This window comes from Enoplosus armatus, chromosome 14, assembly GCF_043641665.1.
Source record: "Enoplosus armatus isolate fEnoArm2 chromosome 14, fEnoArm2.hap1, whole genome shotgun sequence".
Classification (NCBI taxonomy): domain Eukaryota; kingdom Metazoa; phylum Chordata; class Actinopteri; order Centrarchiformes; family Enoplosidae; genus Enoplosus; species Enoplosus armatus.
In genome coordinates this window covers 11,171,440-11,193,890 of record NC_092193.1, presented here as the reverse complement: position 1 = coordinate 11,193,890, position 22,451 = coordinate 11,171,440, and the positions used below count along the sequence as shown (strand labels likewise).

General features: G+C 41.0%; 1 protein-coding gene across 1 annotated transcript in view; it reads right to left on the bottom strand.

Annotated features, from left to right (window-relative positions):
* LOC139296162 (adenylate cyclase type 1-like) overlaps window positions 1-13,433 on the bottom strand; it is a 32,213-nt gene extending 18,780 nt beyond the window's left edge. Inside the window, exons 1-4 of the mRNA XM_070918490.1 lie at window positions 12,825-13,433; window positions 9,467-9,616; window positions 8,956-9,074; window positions 1,541-1,652 (exon numbers count right to left, since the gene is read on the bottom strand). Of these exons, the coding sequence (XP_070774591.1) occupies window positions 1,541-1,652; window positions 8,956-9,074; window positions 9,467-9,616; window positions 12,825-13,433 (990 nt within the window). The remainder of the gene's footprint in view (window positions 1-1,540; window positions 1,653-8,955; window positions 9,075-9,466; window positions 9,617-12,824) is intronic.
* Between the last annotated feature and the right edge of the window lie 9,018 nt (window positions 13,434-22,451).

The following is a 22,451-nucleotide window of genomic DNA, read 5'->3' as shown; positions in this document are numbered from 1 at the left end:
TGTGAGTCACTTGCACCGCCACTTCCTGCCAAAGTGGATCAGAATGAGTGGGGCTTTGGGTCAGGGCAAGGCCAGAACATTTGATGACAAGTTTCATAGCTGGGGACAGAATTTCGGTGTAATACGAGGCTCCCAGCTAGCAGCCAAGCGGAGATCAGGCCAATATTCAGTTGTAACCAAAAGAATGAGACAGCTCTAATCACAACAGCAAGAAAATTGACGTTCAAGCTCAATATAGCATTTGTCCTTGCCAAACTACTTTGGGAGATGAAAGTGAAAATGTATAATTTAAAGCTAAATTAAGGCTTGAATTAAAGTGCATCGACTTGTTGACATGACTTATAAATGAGTGTGAGTGTGTGTGTGTGTGTGTGTGTGTGTGTGTGTGTGTGTGTGTGTGTGTGTGTGTGTGTGTGTGTGCACGTGTGTTGTAATGGATGGAATCATCTTGTTTTGGCTAATAGCATCTCAGGGTAAAATGCAACTTTCCGTGGGATAAAGACAGACTGCGGCTGACATACAAAACAGCGAGAGGCAGGTAAAGCGACTGATCCAAGATTAATTGGAAAGGCAATGACAATTATTTGACATTAATAAGTCAAATGACAGGCACTCTCTTTTTAGTCAGTTCTAATTTTGTGCGTGTAAACAAACAAGTTAAAAATAGAAGCTCTCAACACGGCCAAGTAAAACCTTCTATGAAAGCAAAAAAAGGGTTAGTTGTAATCCCGTGGATTAATGGATTTGACAAGGGCATGTGCCTAGTGTAAGTAATAGAGGCCAGATTACATGTAGACAAGGCTGTGGCAGGGTGATCTGCAGGGGCTCAGGGGCTCAACCTTCTCACCAAACAAAGATACTGTGTGTGTCAGCCAAACTCACAGTGTTGGAGAAGGAGCGGTGTCATACCTTTTCTGGAAATGTGCTTTGATTGTGATTAACACGATTTAAGGTAAAAGCACGCCATGGTCACATTTAAGGTAGTATTTTGATTAAAAGATTTTGTAACGCCAGCACTGATAGCGTCACATTTGAAAAACGACCAGATTAACGGCAGCGGTCAAATTCACAGCAAAAGTTGAGCGGATTTTCAGCACTGAAATCACAAAGAGTGAAATATTGACAGATGGGAGAGCTGAAATCTTTTCCACATGCGAACCAAGAGAGATTGGGACAAGTACAACTCAGCGGTCCCGTCATTCAGTTCATTCACACCACCGGAGTGGAGGCGAGCTTTAGCCCTGGGTAAATCTGGCCTAGATTAAAAAGGTCTGTCAACTCTTCCTCAAATGAAGCACTGGATAATCATATTAAGCATCATATGGGCTTCCAGTATTCACTGTGACATCATGCTAAGCTGGTACAATAGTGGCATGTGCCAACAGCCTGTGGCCAAAGCAGTACACACATATGCAAACACACACATGCTTTCCATGTCAAAGTTTGGACAAAGCGTACACACAGAGAAAAAGAGCAGCTTTTTATGCCAACAGCGATTGTAAGTGAGGGATTTGTGTTGAAGGAAGGGAAACAGACTCACCGTGGCAAGCTCATCAAACTTTCCAAACAGCTCATTTAGCAGTTTAACCAGCTCCTGGGCTGTGCACTGGGAGGCCAGGCTGGTGAAACCGACTATATCTGCAAACAGGATGCTGCAACAGAGAGAAAAAGAAGACGTGTTTGTGTCAATGCAGGTTATTTATAGCAGCATGTTATACTGTATGAAGGAAACAAGATTATTGGGTGCCTGATCAGATTAGCTCCCAGGAATTTGTTTAAAATGACATTTAGGAAGCCTGAGCCAAAGTCAATTTGAACATTCTCTTTGGATAATGTGTTTACAGGAAACTAATCAAACATTCAAATTAATGACCTGCAGCAGCAAAAAAAAAAAGAATTAAAGAGAGAGAGAGAAAGTCTGCTCCGTTCTCTAACTGACTGGCAGCGCAGTCAAGCAGAGCGACTCAAAATAGAAGCGAGAGCATCCTCATGGGGATCAAGGTGGAGACATGTCCTGTTAGGAGCTGGTGAGGAGCTGGTCTAGGATATAATGCAACCATCAAGGCGCTGTCACCGTCTCCAGGTGAACTTGTATTCCCTTTTGAGAGTTAGTACGCAGGACTGAAAGTGCTTGAGGTTATAAAGTTGAACTGAAATTAATTTTTTCTAGCATATATATACTTGGTGTTTGTTTTGACTTGTGCACTGATGCAGTCAGAATTGGGATTACCAAAAAGAAGAAAGAAGTGTAATTTACTTTTCTGCTGTGATAGCACCCCCTACAGCAGGGTCCTCCAGGGGGCATGAATTTTTGGTTCCAACTGAATAATGCAATTAGTCCAATATCTGTGTAGGTGGGCACTAAAAATAGTTCCTAATATCACTACAGTTCCAACAGCCACACAAGCAGTTAACCAGCTGGGGGGGCTGATGGTGTTAGCCGTCTGTGATTTGAGCACTCTGTATGTTAGTCAGTGACTCTGCATGTTAGTTACTGTCGTCATTCGACTCACAGAGTGCTGAGGTTACAGGACTTCCCGATATCTGTGAGTTTTCACAATCTGATTATTGGCTGTCACCACAACTGGATAATGAAATGAACAATGAAAGAGTAGACAGCTAACACTAGCCAGACCCCCTCCGTTATATAATAATAATGCACTGACTGTGTGAGAGCTGCTGATGAAATAAGCAGAGGCTGAAATAACATGAACCAGAAGTAACGTCTAGAGGGAATCAGTACTAACTTTGCGAGTGAAATTCAAACTTAATGATGGGTCCGATGTCTGAAATCACTACGACACGGCCAGCGCTAAGTGGCCTTGTATCAACAATCATAGACTACAGGGCCAGCCCTCAAGTGTCAGTTCAGCGCTGCCATAAGAAAGACCCCCACCCAGAGGCCTGAAGCTTGGACACTGTTTCCACAAATCCTCTTTTGGAAAAATAGAAAATAATGCACAATGACGGCAGTATCATTTTAGATTATGCTTCCTTACACAAAAAGTGTGGAGAATTTGAATTTCAGGTTGTCTTTAAATGTTGTATTCTAAGAGCTGATAGATGTTATTTTCACTGTATATACCCTCAGCTTTTTTCTGTGTTGTTTTTTCTGATTATCTTATTTGTCATGTTTCATTATAACTTGACAACGCACCCTGAAGGAAAGGTTACTTGTGTTGAAAACTCTTGTCCTCCTGCCCCGGAGAGGCGACTCATTATCAATCTGCATCAGAGCAGAGCAGGAACTTTTCCTGTGAAGGATTTGCCCTGAGTGCTGATGGTGGCGATGGAGGGTGTGAAGGGAGATTAGTCATCAAACTCTGACTGTCCTGAACAACTTGCATGTCTGCGGCTCCCGTACTGACGGCAGACTGCTGTCTGCATGTGGGCTGGAGTTTTCACAATGTGACAGAGTGCTGGATCTCTAACGGAGAGCTGCTAAATGTCATTTTGTCGTCTCACAGATGTCACCGTAATGAGGGGCAATGAATTAAATTTGTGTGAATGTTTTAATTGGCAACCATCTGTGGCTGACAAATATTTGAAACATTAAATAAAGTGCCAGTGTAAACACACAAGTTTAATTCACTAAAACTCTGAAAAGAACTGAGCTGATCCTATATAAAGCTAATAAAACACTTAATAGTGTACGGATGCAGTGGAAGCATCTTTATTGTGTGCAGTGAATTACCCGACAATAGAGCAAAGAGCTGGATAAAAACCAAATTGATTTTGAGTGATCAGCTAACACAACACATGCCCAGTTATCTAATCCCTCAAACTAACACAGCAAATTCTGTCTCATGCCTGCTCCGGACTCTGAGCCAAAACTATTTCTTGTCTTGAATAAGCCATCTTAAGAGTTAAACTGTTTTTTCACCCAAATGTCTCCAGCCTTCTGTCATTCACCCCAAAGGAACGAAAATGTAAACTCAGACAAGCCAATTCACAGCTGGAAATGTGAATGTGGTTTAAATAGGGAGATTACTGTAATAGGTGTGAGGACAGTCAATCACTTGTTTAATGTGTGATTTGATTTACTACTTTAACTTTTGTGTAATCCAACCATCTTCTCACAAGAAAACTATTTTCTTGTGAGAACACAATGAAATCATGTTGTTATATTTGGAGACGATCACCACTCATTCACGTGTATCTTCATACAAACGTATTAAGAGTAGAGCAATAAAAGCAATGCAAATTATTTCAGAGCTCTGTTTTTGAAAATAGCACAGCAGCACTACAACGTCTGCTTATATTGCATCTCACTCTGATGTAGTGACATTAAACAGGCAAGATAGTTGCCTCCCACCCACAGAATTTAGGATGATCCCTAGCATGCTTGGTCCTGCAAAGTGACACGTCTCAGTTCGTGTTTGGTTCATGATATCTGTGAGGCCACTTGACATGTGGAAGCTGCATTACTCATGATGACAGCATGCTTTAAATTCAAGTGCTCTTTTGTAAGACAGTATTGTATAAATTGGCTTTCCACATTCTGCAATAGTTTCATGTTCACATCCCTTAAAAGGGCAAAAAACACTCAATATTTGACTGAAAGCTGATAAATGTGTTACAAGTGAAACGTACATAATGGCGGCCCAACTACAGGCGGCAACTGCTTTCCTTCAGTAAATAGTTTGATTATGTTTTTGAGGGCAGAAATGTTCAAATGGGCCAACAAAAGCTTTGGGATTTTTCTGGAAAGAAACCTACATGTAGCTGCGCATGAAGCATAAACCAGCCATGACTTGCTGCAGCAAGCATCCCATTAAGTGCACGGTCCCAATGAACTTCAAAACACTCGATTATTTTTGGCTGGGTTCACCTCATTTAAACCACATGCACACTGTTGTCTCCACTTTCACGTTAAAGCATGCACGGGGCACGAGGCCTGCGTTCCGTTCAGGTTCAAGTTCAGGTCGGGAATCACAACCACTATACCATTTAAGATGAATGCTTTGTTGGAGAAATACAGCGGAAGAGCCCTTTAAATCTGAGTGTTTGGCAGAAGATTTCTCAGTCCCTGCTTTACAAACATACATAAATCTACTGTCGTGTCATTATGGTGGCATAATCCGTAAACTTTGTGCAGCACTAGTCAAAAGCTTTATGATCAGCATGTAATATGGGGCAAAAGATGCTGGTAAATTCAAATAAGCCACAAATATTTGTGTTCGTAACTGCACATTCAGCTCATAAAAATGTTTATGATTAATTACCAACACCAGCAACTTGTCATAAAAGTACATAGATCCAGGGATGTACATTAAACACATAATCTCACTTGGTTATTAGTAACCGCGTCCACGTGTTCTAGGGCAGGCACACTAAATCATAAAGACAAATATAAGTGTGGGGTGTGTGCTGAGCATGCAGTTGTACCACAAAGATCTGGGGCTTATTTTGAACTACTCAGCATTACTTTTAATATATGTCTGCATAACATGATATTCATTCTATTTAAACACACGTGTGCAAAATGTTTGTGCAAAAAGTGTTTAGGTTTATTTACAGTCACCAACACTTTATGTAAACTAGTGGACTTACTGTAGGTTGTCAGAGATATTTGACATAGAATTTGCAGTTGCGTTGAGAATAAGTTTCATTGAGTAATATCTCACACCTCAAAGGCACTCGTGTTTTTATGACTGAAAAACACAGAGATCACAGACTGGGAACTGATTTTGAATGTCCTCTGGCAAAAAAAACCTTCAAAACAAGCACTGCAGCGCTCTTGGCAACAGCATCTAAGTTACTCTAACCCCAGCTATTGCCTACACCAAACCCACTGTACTGTACTCTAGCGTATTTACTGCTCAAGGTCGAAACCTCCTCCCCAACTCAAGTTCCTGACTCAGTAGACTATCATCTACAGCAGGCGAAGCACTACAATTCAGATGATTAAGCAGTGTAATACAAACATGATTTTTCCCGTGGTAACTAGAACTTGTCTAATATCTAATATTGTCTAATTCGACCTCCCTCACACCCTCATCCATTATTCCCTCTCCGATGGCACATATTCCAGGAAAGTTATTCCTCCAATTATGCTGATCATCTATTTCCCTCTGTGGGAGGCATTACTGTAGTTCTTTTGGCAGATGCGATTTCAATTTAATCACATAGCGGAAAACACAAGCCACGTGCCAACTCAAGGGTTAACTCTGGATAGGCCCCTCTGGAGCTACAGTATGTGGGCAGTGTATGTGCTGACATCGGGCCAATGACGGGGTGGTAACACAGAAGAGTGTGCAAGGTGCTTATAACGAATTTTAGAAGGAAAAACTTTGCGATAGAATGACTAGATTTTTCTGACGTTTCTCTCAGTGAACTCATTCATGCCTTCATTGGCGGGAATTTGTCTTTAACTAGCATTTTGTGCGTATTTACTGTACGCGTGAAGGGGGAAATTAAATGTTATAAATAGACATGTTGGAAATGCTTGTAAATAAAAGAAAACACAGAATGGTGGAGATGCATGTTGTATTAAAGGGGGGTGCTTAATTATAAAGTGATGATAAATTGGAAAGCTCTTTAATTAAAAGAGCGATGCATGCTCATAATCTATCACTGTTTTCACATTATTAATCATGTAAATAATACAATTATGATTTATTAGCTGCAATTTAGATATTGTTTTCATGCTCAAGAGCATTTTTAGAATGCCTTTTATCAGATACTTTACTACAACCCCTAAAAATAATGAAAGTTTATGTCAATATGTGGCTATAATATCTCACATATCTTGTTAAATAAACTTCAGGTTTGTTTCTTTGGAGTTATGTTCTCTTTCTTTTAGTGAGTGATTACTATAATATCCCCCTGGCTGGATTTTAATCAGATCAAACCCTGCCCACAGTCTCAGAACATAATGAAGAAAACTCAGAGTGCATTGTGCTGCACACTGTTTACTTTCTAATTACAGTCCACCCAAATCACATAAATCATGTCTGCATCCAGTCTAGATCACTCTCAAAGGGTGGTGCTATCTGAAGGAGTTCAAGGCACAAAAGCAATCAGCCGAGCTCCACTGAGATGTGTCCATATTTAACCACCGTGCGCGCACACACACATACACACACACAGCATTACGCAACAAGAATTTAGTCTCCATTGCATTTAATTCCCTGTAGCAACTTAATCCTGGGGCTAAGCAAACTCTCCTCCTCAAGCCTCCCTGCTGCTCTGAAAACACAGAGGAAAGGAGGAAGAAGAGACGATAAAGGAGATGTAGCAATACAGCAAGAAACGCAGAAAAAAGTAGGGGATGAAAAGGAGAACTGAGAAAATCTGACTTATACATTTCCAAGAATGGAGAAGTGAGCATCATGTTTTCAAACACACTGTTTACGCGTTACCCACAAAAGGTTGAAGGGTCAATCACAGCCGACTACAGCTGCGGGAGTCAGGGCTTAAAGTGCAAGATATGCAGATTTGCATGAGTGGATTGTAAATAAGTGCATTTACTCAGTGGCTCCCCTTAAGTTCAATTCAGATACCGAGTATTTCTATTTTATGCGATGTCACACGTCTACATTACAGAGGCAAATATTGTACTTTTTACTCCTCTACATTTATCTCACATCTGTAGTTACTTTGCGGATTAGGATTTTACATACAAAACATGTGATCAGTAAAATAGTAGAATGAGGCCCCTCTCGACTGGATTCGACATTAAAATGCTCCTTACATGTTAATAATAATAATAATAACAACAATACAGTAATATAGAAAATAATAATACAACACTTACAGGTGTGATTCTACTGCCTAATGATTATTTTTACCTTTCATACTATGATGATACTATCCTTTATAACATTTTGAATGCTGGACTTGAAGTTGTAATGGGGTATTTTTACATTGTGGTGTTGCTACTTTTCTTATGTGAAGGATCTGAATACTTCTTCCATCACTCTGCTGAGTTTGTAACAGTAGTCCAGTGAAGACCAAAGTAAATAAATGACATTAAATGTGCTCAGGCGTGATGAATAGCTGGTTTGTTTGGAGGAAGGAGGAAGGGTGAGGTAAAAACGGCTGGGAGGGAGGAAAGATGATGAAAGGAAGGCAAGAAGGTGATTTACTAAGCCATCTGGGTTTCCCAAAAACTTCTTCTACAAGCCCAAAATTGTGTCAGCATTGTTTTGATACAGTATGTCTTCTGAAAAAGCAGTTACCGTAACTTCTCAAAGAGAGACACGATGCAGTACCCAATGCGTCGATCAGTTGTATGCCACTTTCTGAAGACCTATTTATCATAGGCCACAGTTAGCACTTGAGATTCCAGAGCCATCAACCTGTATCAAAAGGTAATGAGCTTCAGCAGAACACATCACTCCCAAACTGTTGGGAGCTTGACAACTGTGCAGGACTAAGCATCACTTAATCTGCTGTTGTCTTTCCTCAGTAGGAGCCCTAACTCCTAAAGCCTCGTTTCCCCTGGGGGCAGCTGAGATATGATGGCCCGCAAGCTGATATATGCACCATTGAAATATTGGCCTTAGCGCAGCATTTCTCCATCATTGCTCCAAAATTTGCCACCCATATTAAACAAATGTAAAGTGATGTCTGATAATAAACAAGCGAGTCAGGGGCCAACCCTTGATATTCAATGTGAAGAATTAAATATTTCAGTTTCTGCAGCCTGCGGCGCTGTTAATGTTTTAGGACACTGTTGGGTCAGATCATACTACATTGCGCCGCCCTCAGTGTTCTTTCCAAAGGACATGTTTGGTTAAGTTATTCAGTTCCTTTTTTAGCATGTGCTGTAATGCATTGAGACAGCGTTTATGCCACTATCTCTGCTGGAAATTCTCCCATGAGGACAATATAGTAACTCCAAATACCACTGTTAAAAGCGATATTAGTTAAGTCAATTCACGGCTAAGAAGGGTTTAAATATGACTGGGACTGGTCTGCAGTTGCGTTGTGTTGATGAGAGGATCCTACCTGACATTGTCATGGCGCTGGATGTAGATTTTGTGAAAGATCCTTTCTGGGGGCTTCAGGAAATCCTCTTTCATCTCCATAGCTACGTTTCTGGGCAACAGACTCATTAGCAGGCGCTCCTGAGTATGTGTGTGTGTGTGTGTGTGTGTGTGCGTGTGTGTGTGTGTGTGTGTGTGTGTGTGTGTGTGTGTGTGTGTGTGTGTGTGTGTGAAAGAGAGAGAGAAAAGATACAGTAAGTTTAAATATACATTTATACAGTCAAACACAGCAAAGTTATCATAGGACAAAGTGTTAGAAGAGATAAGAAATGTGCTAGACAAAAAGGCATGAAATCTAACAGAAATGAATAATGTGTCGAAATGACTCATGGCACAAGAGAGAGAGAGAGAGAGAGAGAGAGAGAGAGAGAGAGAGAGAGAGAGGGGGGGGGGGGGGGGGGGGGAAAGAAGAAAAAAACATAGACACACATCTAATTTTACCAATAGTTTCAGCAGTGTACAGGTGCCTGTACCTGTTTCTCGTTCTCATCCTCCATGCGGAGTCTCTCTTCTATGCAGTTGCGAGCCTGCAGGAAGGCCTTCCTCTGGGCTCGTTCTGTCAGGATGCGCACAAACAGCCCTGACAGGTTGACACTGGTGAACAGCACTGTGTTGGCAACCAACTGCAAACAGAGAAAAACAACAACATCAAACACACAGTTTTAATTCTTTCGTACAGTTGTTAAGGACACATACAGTATTAGGAAATCATTAGAAAATGCTGTGAATGTACCGACTGCTACACGTGTTTCATTCATTCTTCATGTGTGTCAGCCGTGTGCTTAAGAATGATGAATGAAAAGTGAATTTGTGTTTTCATATATGTACAGTAAATAATCAAATCTTAAATATGTCATTTGATATTATGATACTCTTTTGTATGTTTGTTTGTGTGTGTGTATTGTTGCACAGTACATTCTTATACATTTGTACATTTGCATATGTGAAAGTGTGCCTGTTATTTTGAGGTCCTGAAACTGGCACCAACTGTTTGAGTGTTTTAAGGAGAATTAAATCAGTCTTCAAAATTTCTCGTAGGCATTATTTATACTTTATACTATTTATACTGAGGCTTTTGTATGGACTCATTACCTTGTGTATCTTTTCAGATCTGAAGTTATTATTATTCATGTATTTATTACCAATTCTACGTATAGAAACTAAACTTTGCTTGTTTTTGTTTTGTGATTAACTGTGTTTTTCTTTCTTTTCCTATCTATTGTGTGTGTGTATCTTGATCTGGGTGGCAAGCTGCTGTATACAATTGTCTTTACAGGGATAAGTAAAGTTTTATTGAATTGAATTAAACTGAATTGAAGAAATTCACCATAAACTATCCCATTATTATCTATTACATTTAGAGTATACACAGTATAGAGCTATGTATAACTATTCTGACAGATTTTACTTTTACCACTTTGATTCCCCCATGTATGGTGTACAATGATTCAAAACTAGATCAAGAACAACAAACGTCCACCTATATCAGAGATGGGGCCTAATATTTCTCTATTTTGGGGTCTGTGACATTAAAACGTTTGAAGTCCATGCTGTGGTTCATCCATCACAGCGGATGCGCAGCAGCATGACTGCTTCAACCTTGTGTAGGACACAAAGAAAGGAGAGTTTTTTCTACTTGACTGAGGTCGGCTGGCTAGGACTTTGTACACAAACCAGAGTGTACGCTAGCAAGCTGTCACCCTGGGCAGTACTTGTATATTCATAAGAATAAAGGAATTCATTCGCTTCATATCTTAGGTCATTCATCATGAGTCTTTTCTACAGCTGGAGTCAATGGAGTCAAATAACATTGCGCTTCACTTATAACAAATATAGTGTAATTTCAGGGCATTTATGTCTCAGTGAGCATCATAAATACACTGTTAAAGCTTCATATGATATACACACACAACTTCTCGAATTTAACAAACTTCTATCGCCACAGACAGGCATGTTTCCCAGTCCAATGAATAATGGATTGCCTTGAAAAGACTGTTTTTGGCAGCAGCAGTCTGTCTTTGTGCTTGGCAGCAGTGCTGGCAAGCGTCAACATGTTCAAACGCTGCTCAAGTTAATTTACAGCCTGGAGTGAGTAAATGTGGACATCGGAGTTGAGTGGTGTAAAACACTCAATCCTCTGCTTATCTGTGGTGATAACCCCAATTTGCCTTCAGATGGCTATAACTGACTTTATTGCGCCGTACTCACTCTTACCCAGTCAGCAAGATAGCTCCATATAGTTTTATGTAGTGAGGAAATTAACTTTTATTTTGTAAAATAATTATTTTCTATGTAAAGTGGTGAATGTATACCTGTAGCATTATATTTTTCAATAGCATTTGAAAATACAGGGCTTTCATTTAATATGCATGTTATCACTGTTGTACTTCATGTTAAATATGGATATGGATTCAATATAATAGTTGCTGTTTGTCCAATGCAAGCTTTATGTAGACATGTGAGGTTGTAAACGAATGCCATATAACTCCAAACTAGAAATAACCTATTTCTCAGGTTATATTCAGCACAACAGTTGCTTCAGTAATAAAATATTCCAGGTAGACTGTGCCGTGAAAGCAGACGGTACTGTAGGCTGAGTGCCTGGGACCTAGGTGGGAGGTTGGTGCAAGCCTGGGCTGTGCGGGGTCATGCCACACAGCTCATCTCTAAGCTTAATGGATTAGCTATCTCTGGTAGTACAGCTAACACTGTCCTTCACATGGCTATGCAGGTATCTCATAGCCTACATACAGGAAAACAATCTCCTCTGCGAACGCGCTGTCATCATCCGAGGACGTGATGAACTGATCACGTCTCAATTTCGCTTGGAAGAAATGCACAATCTTCATGTCACACGCTGCACGGAGGCAGACATGTTCCATTACCCCTGGAGGGTTTGACTGATGTGCCATATCTTCTTTCCTCACACCTGATGACAGTCAGAAATGTGAGTGTGTATGTTTCATTGTGACAGGGGGAAAAAAAGGTGCAAAGATATAAATGCACAGAGATTGGTGCAGCAATTTCTATTTCAGCTCGGAAATGACTTTGCCCTCTTTTTCATAACTGAAGCATATAGTGTGGTGAAAGTGTGGTGTATATGTATGTGTGTGTGTGTGTGTGTGTGTGTGTGCCCCTCTGTTTGCCCTACTTCTGGTGCTAGCAGGATGTCACTCTGGTTCTTCATTCCCAGCCAGCTCCTCTGGGGCTGAATCACATCCCCAGGGAAACAGCCATTGGCCTACAGACTGCTTTGCTCATGTATTTTTTCCCCTCTTTGTTTGTTTTCTTTTTTAGGGGCCTACAGGTATGCATCACAGTCCCCTATAACTTAACCTCAGCGAATGTGTAGAGTTACTTACAGGTGTGATATTTCTGCATTTAGAGAGGGCGAGAAAAAGTGCTCAAGCTGAATTTCGCTCTGTCTCACTTTGAGTGTGTGTCCACCACATGCCACCAGAAGTTAAGATCAAGCTCCTCACCTACAGTTCTTCTTTATGGTTGACATGAGCTAGCTAGTTTTTTTTTTTTGTAACCAAAACAGGTCGTGGCAGAATTATACACTTTTGTCAAATTTGATCAAAGCCTGAGCAAATCCCATCAAGTCTAACCCCAGGGAGCTGTCCTTGGTGCTGAACTGAACTCTGAAATAGTGTGTTTCACTGCATGGGACTATATTATATCTTATTATACTGTATGTGTATGTAGATGAAACTAAAATGATGATGAGTAAAGGCCTATTAATGGTAAAAAAAAAAAAATAATAAAATTAAAACAAACAAACATACAAACCACTAAAAGCACCATAATGAACGTGAGGCATATACATACCGTTCTCCACAGTCTCTGTGTTTTCACTGTGACAGAAGTGGCAGTCACAATCAAATGCGAGATGGAGACCATTATTCCCAGCACAACAGCCAAGAGTGTCCGCACAGGTAGGAGCGCGTATGCGACGAACGTGACCAGGATGACCTGCCACATGCCCTGCTCCGGGGACGTCGGGGGCTCCATCCCCATCGCGCCCAGCGAGAAGGGGCAGCAGAGGAAAGAGAAAGTGAAGCCGAAGAGCAGCGTCAGGTTCACAATCTGTTGGAGCTGAGTCACTTGCAGGTACTTGACGTTAGTTACGATGAACAGGGAGACGAAGATGACACAGTGGACCGGATGGGACCCCTTGGAGATGGTGAGGCTGGGGCCGGACAGCAACTCCACCACGGCCAGCGTCGAGGACATGAAGATGAGCACGGCCAGGGCTTTGAGGGTGGACGTCTGCTCCAGCTTCAGGTTGTAGTTCTGGAAGAGGGACTCGAGCTCCTTGCAGTCGAACTCGTCCTCGCACGCGATGGTGGTCAAGGGGACGCCCGGTGGACAGTGACTTCTCTTCCGCCTGGTTTTGACTTTCTGAAACGGTATTTCCTCCATGTCAGTGCCATTCATAAACTGAATACCTGCTCACGGCTGAGGTCAAACGGAGCACCGGATCCCACGCCGACACGGACCGGAGCCAACGGTGAAAAGGCGCGCACAGCAGGCTGGAGGCAGAGCGTCCCAGATAGCCTAGACTGGCCGGTGGCCACGGACGCGCTCCACACTATCCACAGGTTGAATTGTGTTGTTCGGAGAGACCAGCTACCGAAGAAAGCTTCATGTCCCCGCTGTATTTGATCTGCAACGTATATCTAAGAAAAATTGTTTAGCATTCGTTGGAGCGCCACATGAAGAGAAGCTCACACGACGTCTAGTTCAGATGGTAAATGCTTCTTTTTTTCTTTTTTTTTTTTTGCGGGGCTCAGATAGGATCACGCCTGCGCATTATGAGGTGAAGATAAGACAGGTCTCAGCCACTCAACGCACAGTCAAGACGATTTGAGTGGTGCGGCTGCAAGAGCTCCCCTCACCAATCTCACAGAACAGTGCATACATCATCCATAAAGGCAGCGTCCCTTTCTGTTCCACCTACACATGCCATGTTTCCATCGTTAAAGCCTGCGCAATCTAATTTTTGCATATATTGATTCATTTGCGCTCTTCCTTTTCCCCGTCTCCTTCCCCTCACACACATGCATTACCACAGAGCAGGAGATAAATGAAGAGATGCACTGTGTATAAATGCTTTCAGACAGTGATTCATGAAATTCTCACTAGAGATTCCCCTAAGCTGGCAGCTCCTGTATTTGCTTGGCACAGACGTGGGGTAACATGCTTGCATACCATTCATCATATGATTTCTGTGTTGCCAGTGAGGCAGCCACCCTCACCATCAGCACCCTCTTGGCATTCAGGGGGTGGTGTCTCATTCATTACCAGGGGAAGATTAGTCATCCGTCACAGGCTGCCGTTGCCATGACCCGTCAGTGCCAGGGAGGGTGTAAGTAAGTGACAGATGGATGGCCCATGCCAAAGTCCAGCACTCCACCATGCTACCAGGACACTTGCATGCCTTCTGTTCCCCTCCCATAGCTCCCTGTTTCTCTCCCTCTCTCTCTCCACTATCAGCTGTTAGTATTCTAGCTTTCACTGATCCAACTCAGCTATTGAATGAGTGTATTCACTGTGACAGGTAAACAAAGACAGAGAAATGGATGGGGTTGTAGTGAAAATAGAAACAGACAAGTAAAGTATTTGGCAGCCGACCAAATTCAGAGACCAAAAACAGAAGCAGTGCTCTATAAAAGACCAGTCTGGCCACGGAGAGGCATCAAAGCCCAGTGTCTGATGAGAAAAAATGAGACATTTGGATATGTTGTATGCTCATCTTGAATAGTTCCTCTGAGTGCAAAAAGCTCAAGTGAATTGATGCTGTTTTAGAGCTGGGCGATCAATCGATCAATCGCCGATTAAGAAAATGAATCTGCATCAATTTTGATGATAGATTCATTATTAAAGTCAATTATTAAGCAAAAATTGCAAATATTCTCTGGTCCCAGTTTCTCAAATATGAGGATTTAATGCATTTCTCTGTTTTATATAATTGCAAACTGAATAACTTTGGATTTTGGACATTTAAGATGGGACTTTGGGAAACTATGACAGGCATTTTTCACCATTTTCTTACATTTTATAGACCAAACAATTGATCAAAAAGTAATCTATTAATCCATAAATAGTCATAAATTCCCGCCCTAGATGATATAAACTCTGAAATCTTAAAAACAAACTTGCAAACGTTGTCAAACTAAATGATTTGTCAGGATGCAGCTCTGTGCTATATGTGTCCATAACAGTGACCCCTTGCCTTCCCCTTGTGTCTGCCTGCCAGTCTCGCTCCTCTGTGTTATCTATCCTGGACCCTGCTCCTCTGAGAGAAAGATGTGGGACACAGGATGTAGGACACATTGCTTTTAGGCTGATATTCTGTCTTATCTGCAAAGTTTTTCACTCTTGTCGCTTTTCACTGGACTTTATTAGCGGACACACACACTGATGTGTTACTGTGGCTCACCTGTCAGTCACAGGACACTGTGCCAAGCCTGAGGATATCACAAAGATGACATGCAAATGAAAGAAAACAGTGTCGTCATTTATAGTCCGTTGACCACAATGTAATTAATCTGGCATTGATTTTCTGTCATCGCCTTAATCAATATTTCAATATTCCTTGTGTAGCAGCTCCTAAATCAATCTCAATAATCAGCACTGCTGTTTTTTCAATTTTGTGAGACAGCGCACATTCCTTTGATGTAAATGTCAAACTGTGCATTCAAACAAGATGAAAATCTGACATTCAAATTGCCATTTATGTATCTGCACATGCAGGTTTGTATTTGTGTTTGACTGCTGTTGATTGACAGTTGGTTTCTTTGCATTTGTGTGAAGGCGTGCAGTGTTTCCAGGAGGACCTCTTGGCCTGTTTCTGGCCAGGAAACATTGGGGGATGAGAGCAGAGGGATCGTACGGTATAAAAGTGTTATTCCCTCCGCTTCTGATGGCTTCAGGTGTAAGTGCACGGTCACACTCTGCTAGCCCTCATCTTCTGAGAACAAAGAGAGGTCTTATGGGAGTTCACACCACAGAGCTGCACTCCAAGGGCATCGGACAAGGAGACAGCAGCCTGCTCCCTGCTGCGTGCCTCTCCACTAAAAATCATCTTCACTTCCTCTATGTCTGTCTTTCTATTTCTGTCTTCTGCTCTTTCATCACACAAAAAAAACCTCTCAGAGTGAAAGACATGAAACAGCTGAGCGTCTGAAATGATGTAAAACAGCTGATTATGTATCTGACATATTTACATTGCTAAATCGTTATTTGAATAACAGCTTGATGACTCAACAGCTTGAGCTCTCTGGAGCAATTAAAATCTTCTCCGCCACATGTCAGTTGTATAGCCTCTTTCCAAAAGCTGATCTATAGCACATAAAAGATCTTAGCAAATGCTTGCTGGCAAATTTGTTTCATGTTGGGCCTTTGGTCATGTCTCAAATGTGGCTTCTCTTGTCGATGGAGCGGTGAGAAATGTCACTTTCTCTCCTTCTCAAAAAAAATGCTTCAAAAAGATTTACACAGTCTTTAAGTCTCCAAGTAGCAGGATGTTTTTGTTTTCTGGGGGGGGGGGGGGGGGGGGGCACAATGAGATAAAAAGCAGATGAATTGAAAAAAGCAGAGCATATCAGAAAGATTGTTCAGAGCTGCTGCCTTCATCTGAATAGTGCTTTACACTCACTGTCATCGAGTGATCATCTGCAATGATTGCCCAGCAGCCAGCAAGTCCCACCAGTGTCCAGATGTGTTTGAAGCATTGCTGGTCTTATAATCACAGACACATTGGCTCAACACTAGCAAATGAAACAGCCAAGCCAGACCCAAGAGGGACTGGCAATGCATGTTGTGAATTAGCTAATGTCAGCCTTAATTAAAATGTGCTAAGAAAAAAACAAACAAACAACCTTTTCTCACAGTTGTCAGTCAGGTGTGCAGCTCCTGGTTTCCTCAGAGAAACGGCTGTATGTTTGGAAGGATATGAAAACTGCAAAAGATGGAGAACTCTAAAGCAATATGAACTTTATATGCATGATATTTTCACTTTCATAACATGGTGATAAATCTATTTCTGCTCCTTTACTTATGAAATCGAATAGAAAGTATAAATCAAATATGGCCACAAGTCAGCGATTTTTCACATGAACTTAAAAGAAATGAGCCCAATTCCAGCCTTGAGCAGGAACCTGCAGAGGTCCATTTGTCAAGGCTGAAAACATAATACACACATAATTACCAAATCAAAACTGGACTTGGGGGGGAAAAATCCACAAGCTTATCCTTCATTCAGCACAGAGAATGATTTGTCCCCTCTCTAAAACACAGTCACAACAGATAAATGCAGAAGCTATGTTAGCCCAGAATCCGTGACTCGTAATTCATCTGTTGATGCACTTGTCAGTTCAGTGACAACAAGGTCATTGAATCGGTTTGGACTCTATTTCAAAAACCTCACAAGGCAAAATCTTGATCTAACACAGTTCAGCTGTTTTTCATGTAAGCATTGTTCAAATAATAACAATAAGAACAACATTTTTTTAAATTTAAAGTTTTAAAATTCGTTCCCTGAATCAAAATGATTAAGAATCACAAATAAAAGCATTAAATATAACATTGATTTTAAATCTTGATTTTGGGATCAATGCACTCATCTCCACCTAGTGGACTAAGAAATAATCAAAGGGGTCAAAAGATAATTTATGTGTGCAAAAACATGGTAAAACAAATACATTGCATTATCCAGCTTCTGATCTGATGTATTTTCCTTCTGAAATATTTTGCAGTCTTTCCAGCCAATTATTTGTGTGACCATACAGTCATAAAGGTCTGTTGGAAGGCAAATCCCTAAATATTTAAACAATGTTTTATATCTTGACTGAGAAGGAAATGTGAGGTAAGGATTGTTAGAAATAACACATGAAGTATTACCATCAAACGTAATCCTGATTAACTTCCTTCCCAGTATACATGATATTATCCTGTTTTCTCACATGACAGCTTGCTGATTGCAACCTTTTGCTTATCAGCCTACACATCTGAGGGACTCGTTCAGCGTCTCCTCCATTACAGACAACACCACCCTCCTAATCTTCCACTCACATCAGCATTGCTAATAAGCCTAACAGCTAGACTATACGGTTTATGGACACATGATGGAAATGGGATTTAGTAAAGAAACACTTTTTTAAGAGTATTTATTCCTCTTTAATAAGGTGTGGATTGCTGTTTGGATGCTTTCTGTCCGACAACTTAATCTTGTGATACAGACCGATGGGGGCTATGCTATTTCTAAGTACTGTACTGTAGACCTGAATTCAAAGGAGCAGACTACTGCAGAGTTGAACCTCCATCAACTCTTAACACTGAAGAAGAAATGAAGAAGCAAGGTCAGAAGCTTGTTTATAATGAAAGAGAACTGTGCCTGTTTGGCATGTTTGTCTGTGTGCAAGCTTATAATGGATCAATAGCCATCAGGTGCATGAGATTCAAGTGCAGCACCCTCCCATTGTGAAATCCTCTTAAAGCTTCTGATAGTTCAAGTAATCTGGGAGAGGCAATGTGTGAGTGTGTGTTTGTGTGCGCGTGTGAGTGTGTCTGCGTGTTTGTGTCAGGTCCATGTGCCTTGTCCCCTCCCACAAAGGCTGTCTTCCAAAGTATCACGTGCCCCACTGAATTTAAGCACTTGGAGTGTTCACTGTGCAGCACATGAGACAGACAGACAGACTGAAAGAAAAACAGAGACAGACAGAGAGAGAGTGAGTCCTACCTGTTCACTGATAATGTAAAACACTGCACCAATTAAAACATTAAACCTGGCCATCATTTCTATTGGATGGCAGCATCGATAAGACAACCAACACTTGAGCCAGATTATCTAAACCACTTTGTTTGGAGGTAAAATCAAAGGTGAGCACTCTCTAAATGTTGGTAATGATCCCTCATTACACAGGAAAACTGTGTATGTGTGTGTGTGTGTGTGTGTGTGTGTGTGTGTGTGAGTGTAAGTTTGGGAAATATTTCTTTACCATTCACCTTTTCTTTCCCTTCCAAACACTTTTGGCTCACCTCGTGGGATTGTTTAAAACCTTTATGATCCGATAGCTCATTTAGCAACTAACCCTAGTTAGTGAAAACCAAAACAGAGCAAGAAGGAAAGTGGATGTTGGACTTACATTCATCAAGTGGCCAGAAACACGACCCCAAATGAAAGCAACTGTTTGCTAACATGATTGACCAAAAAGTAAACCTGCCTCCAAAGTGAGATTTGGAGACAACCCTGTGAAAAATAGTGTACTGAACAAACTCAACTGGAATTCACAAACATCCTTTTTAGCAGGACAAAGATGAGACTGTTTGTCCTTCACACTAATGTTCAACAACAATTATTTAACTTTGAAAACATATAAATGTAGATGATGAAAAAATAAATTGGCCGTAAAGCTCTTCGAAAGAATCCCTAATCCTCTTGGCCAGCTGGTAGCAAGTGGACTGTATAGAAATGATTATATTGCTTTGGAAATAGTGTATGTCAAAGCCTATTTCAAGTTAAAGTGAAGTGAAATGAGAGAGAGAAGGGAGAGAGGCCGGTGATCAATAACCAGGAGAAAGTGGCTGCTGGCCTTGATCCTAATTAGTGCAGGGTTAGAGCAGATTAGCTTGCACCTGAGCCCCTATCTCAGCCTTTCTCAAACAACAGCTCCCTCCCAATCAGGCTACCTAGAAGCACCAGCATCAGCATAATTCAGGGATACATTGTGTGGGGTGGGAACAGGTGGGTCTCTCAAAGAGGGGTGTGGGGAGGGTTTTAAATAATGATAATTCTCATGGCAAACGAAGGGATTAACTGTAAACCTTTGTTATTGTGGCCAGGTCTGTTAAAAACACACAGAGTTCAGGGAAAGGTTAGGAAGGGGAGACCGTGAGGAGATTAGTATGTGTTGCACTGTGTGTGCGTGTGTGTGTGTCTGTTTGCATACATGTGAGACAAGCTCCAGTCTCCACACCAGTGTTGTGAATTGACAGTTGCTATAAATAGAAAATACCTAGGCCTCCATAAGCCGCATGCCATTCTGTTTTCCTCTAAACCACACAGCCGAAATAAATATTGTAAGTATATTTTGGGTACCTTGTCCAAATTTTCACAAAACAAAAGACACTAATTATATCCAACATGGGGCCCTCGACATGAAAAGACCAAAAATACAAAATGAAAGAGATACTCATTATGCTATACAAATAGTACATGTTTACTAAAAAGTACATTCACTCATCTCTCCTCTTTATTTAAGCGCTTTTACACCTGTTTTTAAAAACTGTAATAGATTCCAGTTTTACCATCTGATACACTGATGTGAAATACTCCCCTCACATTGAAAGGATTTAGATCCAAAAGAACCATATCTATAAATGTTGACTATGCCTCGTATTATACCTATCATACCTATGCTCCAATACACTCAAACACCTGTAAAAAGCCTGGTGCCCGGTCATTTAGGCATTTATACATATGTCTTGCTGCTGAATACTGAACCCTGCCAGCAGTGTTTAACCATTAATTATTTGAAATGTTTATTGTAATCAAAAATATATTTTGTATAATCTGTAAGCAGGCCTGTTGATGCTTAGAAAGATCATGGTAATAGAATTTACACACATAGTCAATTGTTTGATTGTATCATAGCTATACATAACATTTTCTTGCAAAACATTTTTTTTATTTGTGTCCAGATAAATTTTGATCAAGTAACCCACCAAAATAGGTTACTAAGGTGTGGCTTTTTATTGTGACTCGATTGCAGATGACATTAAGACATGTGGTTTGAGAAAATGTACTTTTTAAATAAAAATATAATCAACTCTTACCGATTTGGATCCAAGTCTTATCCAAATCCAGTGAAAGCCTTTTCCCACTAGCCATGTACTCTATAACATGACAAGTGTGTTTTCCATGTCAAAGACACATTCAATCATCTGCAGATTTCATATATATATAAGAATATAAGAATAAGGGTCCTAAGATTGATACCTGTGGAACGCCATATATGCTATTAATACTGTATCTACTGGACTCAATATAATTACTTAGGTATGCTTTAAACCAACTAGCTACAGGTTATCACACCAAGTAGCGTCCAAGTTTACTAAATGTAAATAAAAAGACAAATTACTAATATATGTAATATGGGATGGGATGATAGAGCAGTCATCTTTTAAAAATCTGACTGCAATGCCATTGATCCCCAAATGTTTATACAATGTGTTATCATCCTTTAAAATATAGTTATTTCTTTTAGGGTTGCTTATTATTTTCACACTTTAGTTGATATGTAGTATTTGAACAACCCTCCCCTGTTTCGAAACACAGATAATGTACTCCTGAAATGGCAGAATGAGCCATGCCATGCCTAATGGACGTTGACAAGCTCTACGCTACAGAATGTGTATCTGTGTAATGTTCACGGCTCCTCACCCAGGCTGACCTGGTTTGGTCTGACACTTCTGCCAGTCTGCATACAGAAAGAAAAATCACACCAGTACACATACAGCACAAACACACACACACACACACACACACAGCACAAACACACACACACACACACACCCTTCCCCCTGGTACAAATTCATGTACACACACACAGATGCACACTCATCCAGCTGGCCATCAAATACCACTCTCAGCTTTTTTTTCCAAACACAGAGACTCCAACAAAATAAGTCATGGAGTCAATCACACACACACACAGACACTCACATTAAAACCACACACAGATGCCATCTCCCGGTCAATCTACCTCCTCATTCAAGAAGACAGAGGGATATTTGTAGAGCTGCCACCAATGATGATGACTCTATTAACCTGGAAGCTTTAGGGTCACACAAGAATCTTTCCACTTCTACTATTTCATCCCTCCCCACTACATTCATGAATGAGCTGCAGGACTCAGGAGTAGAGTTGTCAGCTCTCTGGCAGCCTTGTTCACATCAGCTCCAGAAATGACTGTATCAGACGACTGAGATTTCGCCTCTCCATGTACTTTTTCCTCCTGATGACAAATGGGACTTGGGCCTCACCTCTCCTTATGGGAAGCGGCAGTAATAGAGGAGGAAATGGGGAAATCTAATAATGACAATGATGATGATGATGATGATACACATTAACATGTGGAGATACTTTATGGAAGACAGAAGGATTTGATTTGGATGCTAATTGTTGAGCAAAGAAAGCAAGTGGTGAGGCGCCACAGTGGAGGCGGAACAATACTTCAGAGGAAATAGTGCCTGGAATCTTATCAGGACATGTGCTGTTTCAATTGTGGTGTCTTTGTGGTGCTGCAATGCTGTGTGGACTAAAATTTTAAGTGCTTAACCCACAATGGGCATGAAGATGGAAGATGAAGATGGATTACGTACCTCTGTGTGTGTGTGTGCTTGTACTATTCTCCCAACCTCTCACACACACACACACACACCTTAGCTCTG